General features: G+C 38.3%; 2 protein-coding genes across 6 annotated transcripts in view; one reads left to right on the top strand and one right to left on the bottom strand.

Moving 5' to 3' along the window:
• STK38 (serine/threonine kinase 38) overlaps positions 1-16,994 on the top strand; it is a 112,036-nt gene that overhangs the window by 51,029 nt on the left and 44,013 nt on the right. The window lies entirely within an intron of this gene.
• Positions 1-16,994, bottom strand: part of KCTD20 (potassium channel tetramerization domain containing 20) — a 33,613-nt gene that overhangs the window by 11,134 nt on the left and 5,485 nt on the right. Inside the window, exons 2-4 of one of the 5 annotated variants that reach the window (XM_044776569.2) lie at positions 5,351-5,404; positions 2,205-2,410; positions 429-570 (exon numbers count right to left, since the gene is read on the bottom strand). In XM_044776569.2, the coding sequence (XP_044632504.1) occupies positions 429-570; positions 2,205-2,364 (302 nt within the window). In that variant the 5' untranslated portion in view covers positions 2,365-2,410; positions 5,351-5,404. Of the gene's footprint in view, positions 1-428; positions 703-2,204; positions 2,411-5,350; positions 5,405-16,994 lie in introns of all 5 variants that reach the window. The other 4 variants (XM_044776567.2, XM_070514999.1, XM_044776568.2 and 1 more) reach the window with 4 other exon arrangements.

Genomic DNA, 16,994 nt, shown 5'->3' on the forward strand with positions numbered 1-16,994 from the left:
GATAAAAGAAAGAAAGAATCTGACTTCTGTTTTCGAGTGAGTTTATAGAGGAATAGGGAATGAGATTCAGCAGATTATTCTCCATAGTTCTAACTGATGGCACCCCCTTTTGTGGGGGCTCGTTTCAGTATACTGGTATTGTAAATAAAGTAAGTACTCCCCCCAAAAAAGTCACCAACACATATAAGGCTTTTACCAGCTTGCTCTCCATGTCTCACAAAAGTATAAAGGCAGAAAAATAAGCAATGCAATGTTTTCTATTCTGAAATCTAATGTAAGATAAATGGCAGGTATTTCTTTTTTTTAATAATTTCTTTTTATTTATTTATTTTTTGGTGAGGAAGATTGGCCCTGAGCTAACATCCAACAGCAGGTATTTCTATTCATAGGGAACAGAGTGAGTTTCGAAGGAAATTATCGTCTATTACCTTCCCAACATGGTATCTGGATGAGCAGTGAAAATTTGTGGATTCACAACAAAACGTGTGCCATCTACGAGAAGAGTCACTTTCTCTGGTGCCTGGGAATGAACATTACTGCCAAAGCCCACAGTGCTGTTTCCAAATCGTTCTGGAGCAAGAAAGGGGTCATGGTTACGCTTATTCCCACTCTGGAAGCAAGAGCCTTTGATGTCTTCGGGAAGTGGCATTACGTGCGGGAACTGAAGATTTGCTGGCTGAGATGCAGGGTCGAGTGAAAGGTCTAAAAGATCAGATAAACCAACCAAAATAACTTGACAGCAAAAAGCATTGGGGGGAAAAACAAACCATGTCTTCTTTAAAAAACATCAAAAAACATTAAACAAACAAAAACCCCAAACTTTTAGGTGTTCCCAGACAAAAATTCTTGCCTAGAGCAAGTAAAGAAAAACTACAAACTAGAGACTCATATTGGATCCCCTGCGCTTTTTTCTATTGCGTGTGTGTTGAGGGGGAATAAAGGCAGTAACACCCACACTGTAAAATAAAATGTAGTATTCTTTCCTCACAAGGCTGCAAATAAACGTCTCACTCCACCCCTCTTGCATTTTAAGTTTGTATACAATAATCCATGAATGTGATTACTGCCCATGACCTGGGGAAATGAGTCTGATTTTGGGCACGCAGATAACCAAACAAGTTGTAGCTAGAGTACACTCAATTTTTTTCCCATTTACTTCCAAAAAAAAAAACCAAGGAAACCAAGATCTAGACCAAAAACCTACATAGGATGCACATCCCACAGCTTCTGAAATCACTAATCCAGTACTTTAGAATGCTTTTCATTTTAACTGCAATGAAGCAATTAAACTGGGTGGATTCCTGAAGGCCCCGAGGGTTCCACCTGCTCCCGTGGGTGAGCAGGAAGACTCTTGGCACCAACTCCCCTCATGGTGCACTGAGAGGGGTATCACTCTGCTGTTCTGTCAGCTGACATACACAAAATACCAGCCCCTCTCGGTTCAGAAAGACATGGGTTCAACCCAGTCCCCTACCTCCCAGCAGGGTGAACGTGAGCGAGTTACCGAAGCTGTGGAAGCATCAGTTTCCTCAACTGTCAAGGGAGGATTAAACTGAGCAGAGATGGGCAAACTTGCTGTAAAGGGCCAGAAAATAAGTACTTGGGGCTTTGTGGGTCAGTCTCTGCCTTTGTGGCAGGAAAGCAGCTACAGCCAAAATGTAAACACAAGGGCATGACGGCTGTATTTCAAAATTTTATTTACAAAAACACGCAGTCCAGATTTGGCCACAGCTTGCCACACTTGATCTAAAACATGCACGTAAAGTTCCTAGCAGAGTGAATACTCAATAAATGGTAATTGCTATTATTATTGTTTATCAAGAGCCTTCACATCCATTAAGTTAATAACCTTCCCGCCCAGTGAGGTAGGAAGCATATTACTAGCCCTGTTCTCTAGATGAAGAAAGCAGGGCTAGAAAGATGAAGGATCTCATCCAGCTTACAGCTGGGCAGCAGCAGAGCTACAATCTGAATCTGTCTTCTGACTCCACTCTTTTTCTTACACTATTATTGCCAAGTTCGATGTCCTACACTGATGGGGTAAGTGGAGATTTTCTGTGATGATCAGCTTTCTATAATTGTGATATGTAAGCTAAGCCAATTAACTGGATATTTTATTTAGATTAAGAACATTTTTGCCTTCTGGGTGGAGTGGATGCTCAGGTGTCGTCCCTGTAAATTAAGTCACTATCTAATCACCATACCATCATTCCTGGGACCTAGAGGATAAGCAAGGGTTTGAAGACCAGAAGAAGTCAGATTATTTGTTTCTTTTTCTTGGGCTGCAGCTGAGGTTTCATCCATCAGGCAGCTGGCCTCTGGCCGCAGGAACCTGTCACTCTCACTGCCACAGTGAACGTTCATCCTTGGACTCTGTATCCTGAACTGTCTGCTTGATCAGAAAGAAGTCCTGGAAGACAGGAATACGCATGGTTTAGAACTCTCTCAAAACAGCTTCCAAGGACTTCCATGGCATGAACGCTGAACTAGAGAAGCGACAGCTCTCATTCTTGTTCTGAGAAGAAATGACATCTTAAGCATTTCTGTGATTTTTTAGTGAGAAGAATTGGGCTGGTTTAAATTCTATTTACCAAATCACTAAGAACATTGATAAACTTACTAGGGAATAATTTTAAGCTTTATCCATAAACAGATATCAAATTCACTGACTCTGGCCACATTCACAATCAATTCTACATATTAAGTGGTGGTGCAGTAATTTGGTGGTGTTTATACCACAGAGACACAAAGGAGGGAAGGGAAGAGTCCAACTGGTCAACTAAAGAAAACCTGCCCTTATATTTTTAAAAACTGAGACACATACACTCCTGCAACAAGCACTAGAAAATGAAAAACAATCGCAACCATAATGCTAGTTTAAGAGTTGAGACTAGAAGTAACCTACCCTAAAAAAAGCAAAATCTGACTTTTAGTGCTCAAGTTCTCCTTTGTAAGTTCTCTCTTTCACTTTCTGTACCTTATGCCCAACCCCTAACCCCCACCTCAAAATCACACCAAGATTGGGACTGGCCCGGTGGCATAGTGGTTAAGTTCACGCGCTCCGCTTCAGCGTCCCAGGGTTTGCAGGTTCGGATCCCGGGTATGGACCAAGCACTGTTCATCAAGCTATGCTGTGGCAGCATCCCACATAAAACAGAGAAGACTGGCACAGGTGTCAGCTCAGCAACAATCTTCCTCAAGCAAAAAGAGGAAGATTGGCAAGAGATGTTAGCTCAGGGTCAATCTTCCTCACACACACAAAATATATATGCATCACACCAAGATGTCACTAGCTGTAAGGCTAACTTTCCCGCAAGCAGTGCATGCTCATGATGAACAATACCTGCTCAGTGACTGCCAGGAGCAAGGTATCTGGGAAGGCAGAATGGAGGCACCATGCAGGAGACTTCACACCTTTTTTCCAGGTAATCGTGCCCTGCAGCCCTGCCATCCCTGGGGGCTGCCCAACACTGAAAACATTCCTGAAGGTCACTCTGCTTAGCACTTTCACAGTTTACACTGTACTGATTTCCACTTGGTGTTCTGGTGGCAGAATCATCTTTCCTCACCAGCAATTTTTATGCGTATGAATTGCCTGCTAACACCGTTTTAGAAAATTAGATCACTAATTTACTGATTCACTCATTTACTGCTCTTAGCAGTAACATGTTTTAACATAATACTCTGATGTAGAGGTGTCAATAAACATTTGCAATGTGAATTAAACTTTGAATCCCTTCATAATCTGTATTAATACATTTTTGAGCATAAAGTTGATTGGTCAGTTAGTCACTGTTTTAACTTGGACGAAATATAAAAATGACCACTTTGAAAAAGATGAGTCAATATGTGTGCCTGAAAACAAATTATTTTAAAGAAGAGACACTTTGAGAAGATGAAATCTTTTATTTTCAGACAATGGCTCTTACAACGTCAGAGAAATTGAGGGAATAAAGTGAATGTTCTGATGGAAAACTTAATGTGTGGCTACAGTGTTTTCAGGATTACCCTTTCCTAAAGAAAAAACACATTTACACAAAAAATGCAGCCACTTAAAAATTGATCCCTGGTGATTGGTAAAGTCAAATAGATCCACCACTGCCCTTAAGTTTGATTCAGATGTCAAAATCAGGTCTACAGAACAGGATAAAAAAGAAGATCCATGGAATTGGAAAAAGCATTATCAACACCAGAAAGACCAAAAGGGGGTCTGCATCTTTATTTGGTTTTGAACTATGTTTCACTCAACCTGCAGCGGCTGCTTCTCAACTCTTCATTAGCTGGTCAAGAACCAAGTTCAAATTTCTCTTTGTTGCTCTCCTAAAGACCTCTTGGACCAAAACACACTAAGCTTGAATACGCCTCTCTCTTGAGAATTTGCACAAACTAGACTGTATAAGTTACTTCCTTAATTCCTGATAATGTAGGAGAAATAGTTTCATTATAATGGAATAGAATGAAGACACTTTCTTCCTAGTCTATTGTACCAGGGCTCAAAAATCAGTTTAACTTGTATACAGTAAATTAATAAATAGAAAGATATACCTGGAACTTAGCAAGGTAGACATCTCCAATGAAGGAAAAGAACTCGTTGAGCATTTAAGAGGCATTTTATTTGTATTTAGTTAACTTTTATTATAAATTATACATGAATTATTTCCCTTCTTAACGAGGACCCTTTGACTGTCACCTCCAATCCCAGTCACTTTTCCAAGTAACTATCACTACTTGCTTCGTATGAATCCTTTTAGACTTTAAAAAAATGCATTTATACTATACACATATACTTGTAAAAGCAGATAGTTTAAAAAAAATGATATACTACATGCATCATTCTCATTCTGTAATGTTTTTATAAATGTTGAGATCCATCCACGTTGGAAGATCAAGATCTAGTTCACTCCTTTTTAACTGCTGTATAATATTCTAGGATCCCACTCACCTATCTATGAATATTTAGGTCGTTTCTAACTTTACCTTTACAAACAATGCTTCAATGAACAAGGTCAGAGTGTACTATGAAACTCCAAGACAGAACCCAGTTTGCAGAGTTTTCCCAAATGGATTTGGCATCAGAACTCTTTAAGAAACTGTCTCAGCATTAATGCTTAATGGCACACACTGTCACCTAATCCAACATTTCCCAAAGTCCCTTATGAACTAATTCCTCTATAATCCTAGAATGATAGAACAAAACTCTCTTGACCTATGAAACCTAAAAAATAAACTGACACCAAATTATTCAACATACACCAAAGCAGCCAGTCAGTTTAAATATAATAGTAAGGGTCTACTCCCCTTCCAGGATGGATGTTTCATTCAACTTTGAATGTATATTTTCATTGCCTACCATGGTTCAATTCTGTAACCATCCCCCAAATGAATCTTGGTCCTCAGAACAGATCTAAGGAAAAGAAAAAAAAAAGAAAGAAAGAAATAAGCAAAGCACTTCAACAATACAATTCTCTATTGCTACAAAACTATTTTGGCTAATGCAGTCCTAAAAGTCACAGCAGTGTACAAGAAGAAGAACCAAAGGATCATGACACCCCGGGCACAGCTAACAGTAACTAAAGAGACTGCTTGAGAAAAGAACTAGGAGTTAGAATATATTAATCATGGAACTCCGACTGCATAGCTGTGAAGCAAAGAACACAACATCAGCAAGCCAGCTCAAGCTTCACTTCCATACAGTATGTGAAAGCATTTTTATACACTCTAAATAGCTACACAAATATATTTTTTTATTTCACAGGCTTCCCATGAAGACCCATATTTTGTTAAGTCTTGATCTTGCTGACCTGGAATAGCAAAACCATTTAGCATCATCATTTCCCCACCTTGGAAAATTTACACACAATCTTTGCTGGTGGAATTATCTCCACATATTCCTTATGCCTAAAAAAAGGACACACTGATTTCTCCCTAGAACATAACCATCTTGAGTATTAATCCAAAATAGCCTCTGGATAGTAAGTCTAAGTCTTTTCTTCTTACTTGCAATTTCCTCTCATCAATTATTTCTGAAGAAAACAAGACAATTACACGGATCAGTATTCCATCAACTTCAATATCTTGCCATTGAACTATTCAGATTTTTAAAATCTAGTTTGAATGGGGTTCAGGGCATGGATGTAACTCAAAATCATAATGATTTCAGACTGTCAGTGTTACAAGGTATGATCTTTTAAAAGGCAGTGTCCTTTTTGACTTCAGGACCATGCCTCCTCTCTGTAAGAGCTGGGTGGTGAAGATGAGGTAGGATGCCACAGAATTTGGTAAAGAGACCAATCTACCCTTCATCCTTACTCCATAGTTAAATTTAGAAAGTAATTACATCTTTGCCAAACCTTCATTCTCTACTGACAAATCCCAGTCCTTTCAGTCTGTTCTTATGTGAAAACCATGACATTTCTTTAACCATTTTAATGCCCTGTCATTGACTTTCGTCTGGTTCCATTAGGCTTTTTTCTTAATGCACAGTAACGAGAACTCTGCTCATGTTCCCTATGAAAGGGGAACAGGTTTTCTGTTTTGCTTCACATATGCTCTCTGGTGATACCTGGGATTTCTGGGTATTGAAGGTTAAAAGAGGGTGAGGGTGGAGGGAGAGACAATTTAAAATGATAGACAGATAAAAAATGTAAATTGACTGACAGATACAATCTAAAATGTCTACAAGATCACTTTCTAGGATATTGTTAACTGACGGCTAAGAGGCCCATCTTCAGAATGTACTCTGCGTACACATTTTTTAAACCAACTCCACGGAAGCTTTTCTGTCATGGTTCTGTTTACTCCCTTTGTATGTGCTACTCTACTGTTCCAATCTCAGAAGAAACGTCTTCTATTTAAGGCTTCCTGGTTTTCCTTTTTCCAGATTATTTCTAAAAATATTGAATAAAACCATGCCAGTATTAAGCCCATATAAACTCTATTCTTAATATTTCTAAATCTTGTTATCCTACAATGTCCCCAAATGCATAATAATTTAGCTGTTTAAATCAGCAAAGAAAGAGACACTTGTTAGTAAGTTATTTTCACTGGGTCCTCCCTTCCCACGCTCTTGCTGTCTTCCTCAAACAACGCTGGCCGACTGGTGAGACAGGAATACTTCTCAGAGATCTCTTGCTACATCTCTCCCCAAGTATCATCTTCCATTACGGCTCTACCCTTTATGAGTGCAGCCATGGCAGGTTCCTAAGTCTCTCCGTGTCTCAGCTTCCTCACTTGTAAGAGAGGATAATAATCATTAAGCACACAAGGCTGACATAAGGATTAAATGAGGTAATCCATTTAAAGTACAATGCCTGGCACATACCACCTGAGAAATGTTGATTATTGTTATTATTCTCGAACCAGAATCTACAAAGACCTTTACAAACCTAATCTCATTTGATACTGAAACAACTCCAGTAGAGATGCTTTAATTATCCACACTTTACTGCTGGGGGGAAAAAAAAATCAAGCATTAGAGAGGTTAGCAACTTGCCCCAAATCACAACTCTAGCTAAGGGGAAAAGACAGATTCCAAACCCAGGTCCTCAGATTCCCATATTCTTTCCATCCAATCACACTGCGTCTCCCAAACCATCTTCCTTTCCTCCATTACAGATTCTAGAAGTTATTCCTTCTATTGTCTGTCAGCAATGAAAGAGAAAACCAGTAGCTTCCAGGGTCACTAGGGCTGCAGTTCTTATCAAGTGGGAGTTATGGTAGCAATGCAAGAATCCTTGATAAAATGGTTATGTTATTCCATAATTAAAAGTAGCATTCTTAGTGTTTTACTGCTTATAAAAGCAGTATGTGCTCATTGAGAAAAATTCAGTCAATATAAAAAGATGTAAACACTTTAAAAATCAACAAAGTTGTCAAATCTTTGCACACATATCTTTGGGCATCTACTCCATTATATCCTTGGAATAAACTCATAGAAGGAAAGTTGCTATGGAAAAAGGTCAATTTTCAAGTTTTCATATGTACTGCCAGACTGTCCTCTATAAATATACCAATTCACTACACTCCTTCCAGCACACGGAGTCTCCATTCTCTAGAACCCTTGCTAACACTCAGGGTTTCAATGTTCCTCATCTTTGCCAATCTGATAAGTGAAATATGATAGCTCGTTTTAATGTGGTCATTTAAAAACATTCATTTTTATCAACACTTCCAAAATCTCACCTTTGAGAGCCTTAAAAGTTTTGGGTGGGTAGTGTCCAAGCTGGGTGGATACTAGGTAAGAGCAGTGACTTACTCAGAGCCAGTTTGTCAGGCTTGACTAGAATCACCAGATGTTTCCCACGACTTGCTCACATCTCCTGGAAGCCAGTGAGATGACAACACGGTATGATGAGAAGACCACCCACTAGACTGAAGCAAAGCAGGTTTTGGCTCTGGCTTTGTTATTAACTAGCCATGTCACCAAGAAAATGTCCTTTAAGTTTCTGTGTTTTCATCCATAAAAATGGGATGGTATCTGTCACTACCAAGTTAGACAACCCCTTCTCAAATGAGATGTACGAAAAAACCCTCAAAAAGCATAATGCACAGGGCTGGCCGGATGGCGCAGAGGTTAAGTTCACACGTTCCGCTTTGGCGTCCTGGGGTTCGCCAGTTTGGATCCCGGGTGCGGACATGGCAGCGCTTGTCAAGCCATGCTGTGGTAGGCGTCCCACGTATAAAGTAGAGGAAGATGAGCACAGATGTTAGCTCAGGGCCAGTCTTCCTCAGCAAAAAGAGGAAGACTGGCAGTGGATGTTAGCTCAGGACTAATCTTCCTCAAAAAAAAAAAAAAAAAGCATCACGCACCCTGCAAAAGCAAGAGCTAAAGCTGGGTATGTGAACCTCTCTTACAGAGCTGCTTAGTTACATTCATTCGGCTCTTGAAACTCAGCATCCTCATTCTCCACTTCTGAATGTACTCTTTACCTTCTGAATGGTTCTACAGATTTCAGCCACCTTTTTCTTTTTGATTTAGTGAAATGATACACTGTACTGCTTTTGAAGTTCTTTGAATTACTTTTTGCCTCAGCTGCCTCACTTTTCATTTGCACCCAACCTTCTCTGTCTTTCCATTTTTCCCTCAGGAAAATACTGTATCTTTCCCTTCTCCTACCAAGCTGTCCTTTCTTTAGCTCTTTTACTCCCGAGGAATTTTAAAAAACAAAGACAAACAATAATCCTGCACTGGGTAGTACATGCTCATTGTTCCTGGCAGAAGATAGCGAAAAGACAAAAATCACCCATTAATTCCTCTTCCACGCTTTCCTAAGCATAAATACATAAATCTATCTTTTTTTCTTTTACAATCTGAAATTCTGCTATAAATACCATGTTGTAGTCTCAACATACCATGAACTTGGTTGTATGTCAATAATCATACTCCTACATCATTTTCAATGGTACATGATATTCTATTACATGGTTGTACCAAATTTTACTCAACCAATTTCACAGGGTGGTTTTTTTTTACATTTAATCTTTAACACATATAGAATTTATTTTGTCATATAGCACAAGGTATGGATCTAACAAAATTTAAACAGTTAAACAGCTAACTGCCTTAACAAAATATTCTGAAGAGTCCATTTTTCCACACTGATTTGAGATGTCACCTTTATCAAATACTAACGTACAATATACGCTTGGTCTGGTTTTTAAACTCTGTTTCACTGACTCATCTATTTCTGTGAAAATGTCATATGATTTTAATTTAACAATCTTGCCATTGGTTTTCTATGTCACTTGTCCAAAATGGTAGGTATTTTTAAGTTGTCAACAGGGGAATTTTTTCTTCTGATCTTTAAAATTATATCTTAACCACTCATTTATATTTTTTTCTGCAATGAGTAACACTCATTTTATTATTAGTTTTATTAGTTTAGAATTACTGTGATAAGTTTCAGAGAACATCAAAGTTAATGAAGATGGCAGTTGCACAGATTCAGACTCCCTGCATCAGTTTATTACCCAGAATGTAGCTTTTTTGTTCTCCTATTATATAGAAGGAAAAATTTGCTTTACCTAAAAATATTACTTTCATAACTCATCCCAATGCAATATTAACAAAAATATGTGTGGATAACTGAAACTATTCATACTAGAGCAATTTTGCTGTTTATCATTAAGAGACAGTGTTTAATCAAATTTTTAATTCAAAAAGTAAAACAAGTTTACTCAGCTATTTTAATACACATTAACATGTTATATACTTTAAAGATAGATTACGTTGTCTAGATTAACACTGCAGCTATACTGGAAGACTTCTTCTGTGCAGAAAAAGGACTTCTCGTGATGTGGTATTTCCTGAAGACTGGTCAAGGTTTATACACATGCCTTTCTTCTATACTCTGCCCGTGAGCCTAAGCAATTGTAGAATTAATCTCTGGTAAAGCTCAATTCCCTTGCCCGAGCCACTTTCTCTTTTGTTTCTTTTTCTTTTCAAAGAACTGACGCTATAAAATATTTCCCCATTTACCGTACCGTTTCCACACACGGTCTCAAATTAAGGGAAGCTCTACTTCACCAGAAGCTATCCTGCCCCCTATTTCCCAGCAAGCGCTCTGGAACCAGCCTGCCTAGTTTGGTTCTCGATTCCAGTGCTTCCTAGCTGTGTGAGGCTGGGCACATGGCTAATTTCTCTGAGCCTCAATTTTCCCATCTGCAAATTAAGAATAAAACTAACTATTTGGAAGAACTGTTTAGGGGTTACAAATACTTGAGATAAAGCACAGTCTCTGGGGTATGGTAAACACTGAAAAAATGTTAGCTGTTGTTATTTATATTAAACTCGCTTCAAGCTTACAAAAATCATATACAAAAACTTTACTTTTTAAAAATCTCTACTTGTTTCTCCTTTCTTGCATTAATACCTTGCCACCACAGCATCCCTGCTCTCACCTGCAATACCAACAACCCTCTATTTATATTGCAGGGTATCTGTATTTTTATAGAGAATAAGTACAGGATTCTGAATATATCAATTTGCAGAGTTAATAAAACTCAATTATGATACCACTGTTTAACTGTTAATTCAAAACATTTACTGATAACAAACATGTTATTTCTGTAAACCAAACCTGTAGTTTTAGAACTAAAAATTACACAGCTTTCTAATGGATCTTTTGTACCAACTAAGCACCTTTATCAGCTGGGTTTCTTTTTTAATCTCTCAAAACTGTAGAGAAGTTCCTGGTAATCTCTTCAGATTATCAACAAATCAGTTGACAAATATAGTCAGTATGTATTTACCAAACATCTTCTGTGTGGAAGGCATGTGCACTGTGTGCCGGCACCGAGGGACACAAAGGACTGAGCAACACTTTCCAGGGTTGGTCTGAAGCTGCCCTGCTGGTTAGGTGGGGAAGTATGTAAAAGATAACTCAAGCGATAAATTCAGAATAAGCAGTGCAAACCAGTAGTTCCACATCCTCAGGCCTGGCCTCCGAGGGTCGTCTCCACAGGCTCACGGTGGGGCTAGGATTTGCAACTTTTAAAAAAGTCAACTTCTCAGGCAGCTCTCATGCGCACTCAGGTTTGGGGGTCAGAAGACAAACATAAAAGTTACAAAAACTCATGAAAAATCACCTCTAGCTAGTGTGGTTGGGAAAAGGAAGTTTTCACATAAGACAAAATCTTAGCTGGGCTCTGAGGTAAACGTAAGAACTTGTTATTTTGAAACTTTCCAAAACTGAAAAATCATTACCATCTGCACACTTACATGCCCCTCCGACTTCCCAGTGATCGTCCTGCCTCCCTGTGCATGCTCACGCTCTACCCGCCCCGCCCCGACAGTTTTCTGAATCACTTGAAAGTTACAGATATCACAACACTTCATCCCTCGTACTTCAGCATGCATATTCTAAGAATTAGAACACAGTCCTACAAAACACACAGTACCATTTTCACATCTAAGAGATAATTACGTATCATCAATATATAATCCACATCAAATTTACTCAACTGGCCTCATTTTCTTTTATAGACTTTTTTTGGATCCTTAATTCAATCAAGGCTCAATCCTTGCATTTGGTTGTTCTGAATTTTTTAATCTTGTATATTATTCACCCTCACTTTTTGGGGTTGTTTTGTTTTTCATGAAATTGAAATTTTAAAACTGTCTAGGTCAGTTCCAACATTCTGGATTTGTCTGATTGTTTCCATGCGATTGGACACAAATTTTATGTTATTTTTTTTACAAGAATACTACCTGGATGGCAGTTGTATCCTTCCAACTGCCATCACATTAGAGGCATATAATGCCAGGTTACCTACTACAGGAGATAAGTTTGATCACTTGGTTAAAGTGATGACTATACATCTCCCCTTGTAAATAGAGATGTAACACCCTATCTCCCAATAACCTTTCACCCAGCAGTTTTTGCATCTAGATTCTTGCCTGAATCAATTATTACATTTGGGGCTACAAAATGATAGCTTTGTAATTCTATCATTCCTCCTACATTTATTGCCTAGCATTCTTCTGTGAAATAGAACTATTTCTTCACTCTCCCCTTATCTCTGTCTTTTCAAGTTTCATTATGAACTCAAAGATTTGTTTTAATCTAGTGTATTATAATAATCTATTACCATCAATTTTTTTTCAAGTTGTTCCCGATTTTTGGTTCAAATTGTCCCAAATATGGCTAGCGGGGTTCCCTTCAAGCCAACAAACATCTGTGTCACTTTTACACAATTCTATTGGCTTTCGAGGCTACTTCCTGGCACAAGATTTCTCCAAGCTCACCTTTACCATCTCTGCCCCAGACCTGGAATCTGCCACTTCTCCCTGGAGCCTCTGTTCCTTTTAGTAGGCAATGGCATTTATAAATCAGGATCTCAGTACTATGTGTCCTCAATAGCTACTGGGTGCCGTTGCTTCTAAGCCATTTCAGTAGAGAAAATTGGGGATTTTTTTTTTTAAAAAACAACCATGAGTTTATACCGATGTTTTCAACTCAAATTCAACACTATAGTTTTTCCTTATTTATTTTATATTAGTATACCTTTTCCCTCACTTTGAAGATTTTGGTTCATAAACTAGTTTCAAAATTATAACATCAATATTATTACTAGTAAGCCTACTAAGTTCAAGTGTCTTTTGGGGGCAGTTCTTTTTGTCCTTAAAGTACATCCTACTAGGGACGTATAGTCAGCTGCTATATTCAGGTTCTTTTATTTTTTTCTCGGTATGTCCTGTAAGTTAGGTTCATTTGTTTCTCTTTATACTCAATTAGAGCATATTTTTCATTATGTTTTGAACATGTAAAATACTTACAAGGTTCAAAAGTTAAAGTGTTATAAAAAAGGAATGCTCAGAGAAATGTCTCTCCCTTCCCTTTCCCTCCAATGTTTTCCCATCTATTCCCTACAGACACCAGATTTGTTAATTTGTTGTTATGTGTGTGTATACATATAAATTCTTAATTCCTCTCTTCCTTACACAAAAGGTGGAATATCATACCCAGTTTTGTAGTTGGCTATTTTTCCTTTTCAATATATCCTGGAAATCACTCCATAGGAGTGCTTAGACATCTTCCTCATTCTTTTTAATGGCTGCTTAATACTCCATTCTGTAGATGTTAATAGGCAGAACTTTGATAGAGAAAAGAGGAAACGGCATTCTAGACAGGCAGGAATGAAAGGGGGCAGGGGGAAACCAATCAGGTGAGAGTGAAGGATTAATGCAAAAGGGTGGGAGAGATCAGGGTCACCACCACATCATACAAGTCAGGAAATCCCCCGCAGATAAATGCATCATGACAGTAGTGACAAGATTCTAACTGCTTGGATATATTTTCCTGTCTCTTCTCCTTGAGATCCCTAACTTACTGCCCTCAGTGCCTTTTTGTCAATATAAGTTTATGCTCAAGAAGAGCTTTAGTGCACAGAAAAAGACTACATTATAGTTACTCGAATTTAAATTAAGACTTGAGACCTTATGTTCAATGTGTAACTGTCTGAAGGCCCTTCAACAATCAGTTTAGTTTCTTTTACAACTTTATCAAATTATCTAATTAAAAATTATCATACTATAAACAAAAAGATTTAAAGAACAACATAATAAAAACTCTTGTATTCACCACCCAGTTTAAAATATAAAACATGACAATATAGTTGAATCCCCGATAACCACTATCCTATTTGGCACTTCCATCAAATATTTTAAACTATACTTATAATCTTAAAATACTCTCTTTTCTTGTTTTAGCACTTCAACTGCCTACCAAGCAATTCTTTCAGTGCTGAAAAAACTACAGTAAATCCTAAAAAAATTAAACTTATGAATCTAGTGTATCTCAAGAAGTTCTTAAACATTGCAATAATCTTTTCAAACTTAGCAAAGTTTTCTTACAACCTTAAACTAATAATCAAACCTAAACACAATTACTCAAGGACACATTTTACATCAGAATCACAAATTAATCAGTCGAGATTCTTCAATATGTCAAATTACTGCAAACATTACATTTTAAGTCCAGATGACAAAAGCTATTGATTTAATACATATCATGTCCTACATATTATTTTAAGCACTTTATAAATGTTATTTCTACCTAAGTTTCACAGGTGTGGAGCTATGATTCTAAGCCCAAGATCTAGGGCCAGGACATATGACATTTCCATGCTGCTAATGGGCACACCTAGCACCTTTACTGTTTAAAAGTTGCTATGAGAGGACCTCTAAATCAGTTACCTCCAAATGGAGGTTAATTTCACAATCTGAGTTCCCCAAGTTCAAATTAAGATCTTACCAAATTCTACTATAACTTTCAACTTTATTACCTAAAAATTGGGTAGATGAAATTCTATTAATTTTCACACAGGGTGCTTCTTTTTCTTTCTTTCTTTTTGCAGGGGAAGATTTGCCCTAAGCTAAAATCTATTGCCAGTCTTCTTTTTTTCTTCCTCCCCCAATCCCCCCCCAACAAAGCCCCAGTACATAGTTGTGTATAGTTATAAGTTCTTCTAGTTCTTCTATGTGAGCCACCACCACAGGACGGCTACTGACAGATGAGTGGTGTGGTTCTGCTCCCGGAACTGAACCTAGGCCACTGAAGCAGAGCATGCTGAACTTTAACTGCTGGACCATCGGGGCTGGCTCAGGGTGCTTCTATCTTTTTTCTTTTTTTTAAAGATTTTATTTTTCCTTTTTTTCCCCAAAGCCCCCCAGTACACAGCTGTGTGTTTTCAGTTGTGGGTCCCCCAAGCTGTGGCAAGCGGGATGCCACCCCAGCATGGCCCGACGAGCAGTGCCATGTCCACGCCCAGGATCCAAACCGGTGAAACCCCAGGCCGTGAAACCCCAGGCCTCCGAGGCGGAGCGTGCGAACTCAACCACTTGGCTGGCCCCGCTTCTATCTTTCTATTGGATTCAACTAGTTATGATCACTTTAGTGACACCTTTAAACTAAGAACAATCTAAGGCACATAATAGACCAGGCAAAGCTTATCTCCTAAGAAGAAGTCAGTCAACATATGATAGAATCTCCAGGGTGATGGACACTTTTCTGCCTGCTATTACCTAAAACTCTCTACAGGAAGAGATACATAGCTGTTGAAAATTACTTAATGGGAAACTTCCAGAAAATATCCAAGGGATATACTATTAGCAATAATGTCTTAAAAGGACAGTACAAGGCAGTGTAATTAAAACATTTTTTAAAAATGTTTTAGTCAACACGGTAGGCCATTTTACAGGAAAGAGCTAGGTGTTTGTATGGCAAAAAAAGATCTGAAGGTCTCAGGAGACAGACCCCTGGATTAGTACTCTAGTAACAGAACTAACATGTCAAATTCTGGAGACAACCCAAAATCACTCACTGTGTCAAAAGATGGTTCAAGGACCAGTACCAATTAGAGTAAAAAGTTTTCACCGATTCTTAGCAAAAATGAGGACAGTGCACACAATGTCACATGCACACACACAATTCTCCCAGTTCTAAGACACCTGACGTTGACTAAGATATCATCAATCTAATACAGCTTTTTAGGGAAAAGCAACACTATCATATTAAATATGCACATGATTTTCAGATATATTCTGATTTCAAAAATATTAAAATGTGAACTTAAGAATGATGGTATATGTTAGCGTAAAATGCTTTCTTGAAAAGGACTGTCCTTTGTACCTAAATTATACTTTTACTCTCTTTTTGATATTAAATGCCTTTTCTTTTAGGAAATGATGATGACAGAAAATGATGGCCAGATATCTATCTTTTAAATGTCCTAAAATGCTGGCAGTCCTATGATAGACCCCCGGTTTTGCCCCTCCAATTTTACCAATCATGAATCTCAGACAATCTGGGATCTCAATCACCTTCCATCTAGGACTACAAAAACACTCTACTAGTTCAGTCCAGTCTACCTAAAAATATTAAAAAATAAAGACTCTCTTGCTTAGATCACTCTATTGTCGGACAGCAATCCTTGGAGAAAAATTTTGCTTTCTTAAATCAAGGTGAAGTCTGCCTTCCTTTCCGCTCCCACCATGACTTCCATGCATTGGGTTTAGTCCTGCCCCCTGAAATAACACATCCTTCAGAGAAGCTGGGTAAAACAGAAAAAACATCTGTTTGAAGGCATCAGCCAACTAATAAGGTAGCCAAGGCCAATTTCTGGAGAGGTGTGATGGTCAATTTTAGACGTCACCTGGCTAGGCTATAGTCCTAGTTATTCAACCAAACACTAATCCAAGTGTTACGTGCAGGTATTTGGTAGATGTGACTAAAGTCTATAATCACTTCCCTTTAAGTGAGGAAGATTATTCTAGATAATCTGGGTGGGCCTGATCCAATCAAATGACAGGCTTTAAGAGCAGAACTGAGGTTTCTCTGAGGAAGAACTACTGTGGACTGCAGCTCCAGCTCCTGCCTTCCTCACGCCCAGCCCAGTCCCTACAATTGTATACGGCAACTCCCTGCAATAAATATGTTAATATCTGTGTGTGTGCATGTATACAGAGAGATGATATATATTACATTATTCTGATA

The sequence above is a fragment of the Equus asinus genome, chromosome 8, assembly GCF_041296235.1.
Source record: "Equus asinus isolate D_3611 breed Donkey chromosome 8, EquAss-T2T_v2, whole genome shotgun sequence".
Lineage (NCBI taxonomy): Eukaryota > Metazoa > Chordata > Mammalia > Perissodactyla > Equidae > Equus > Equus asinus.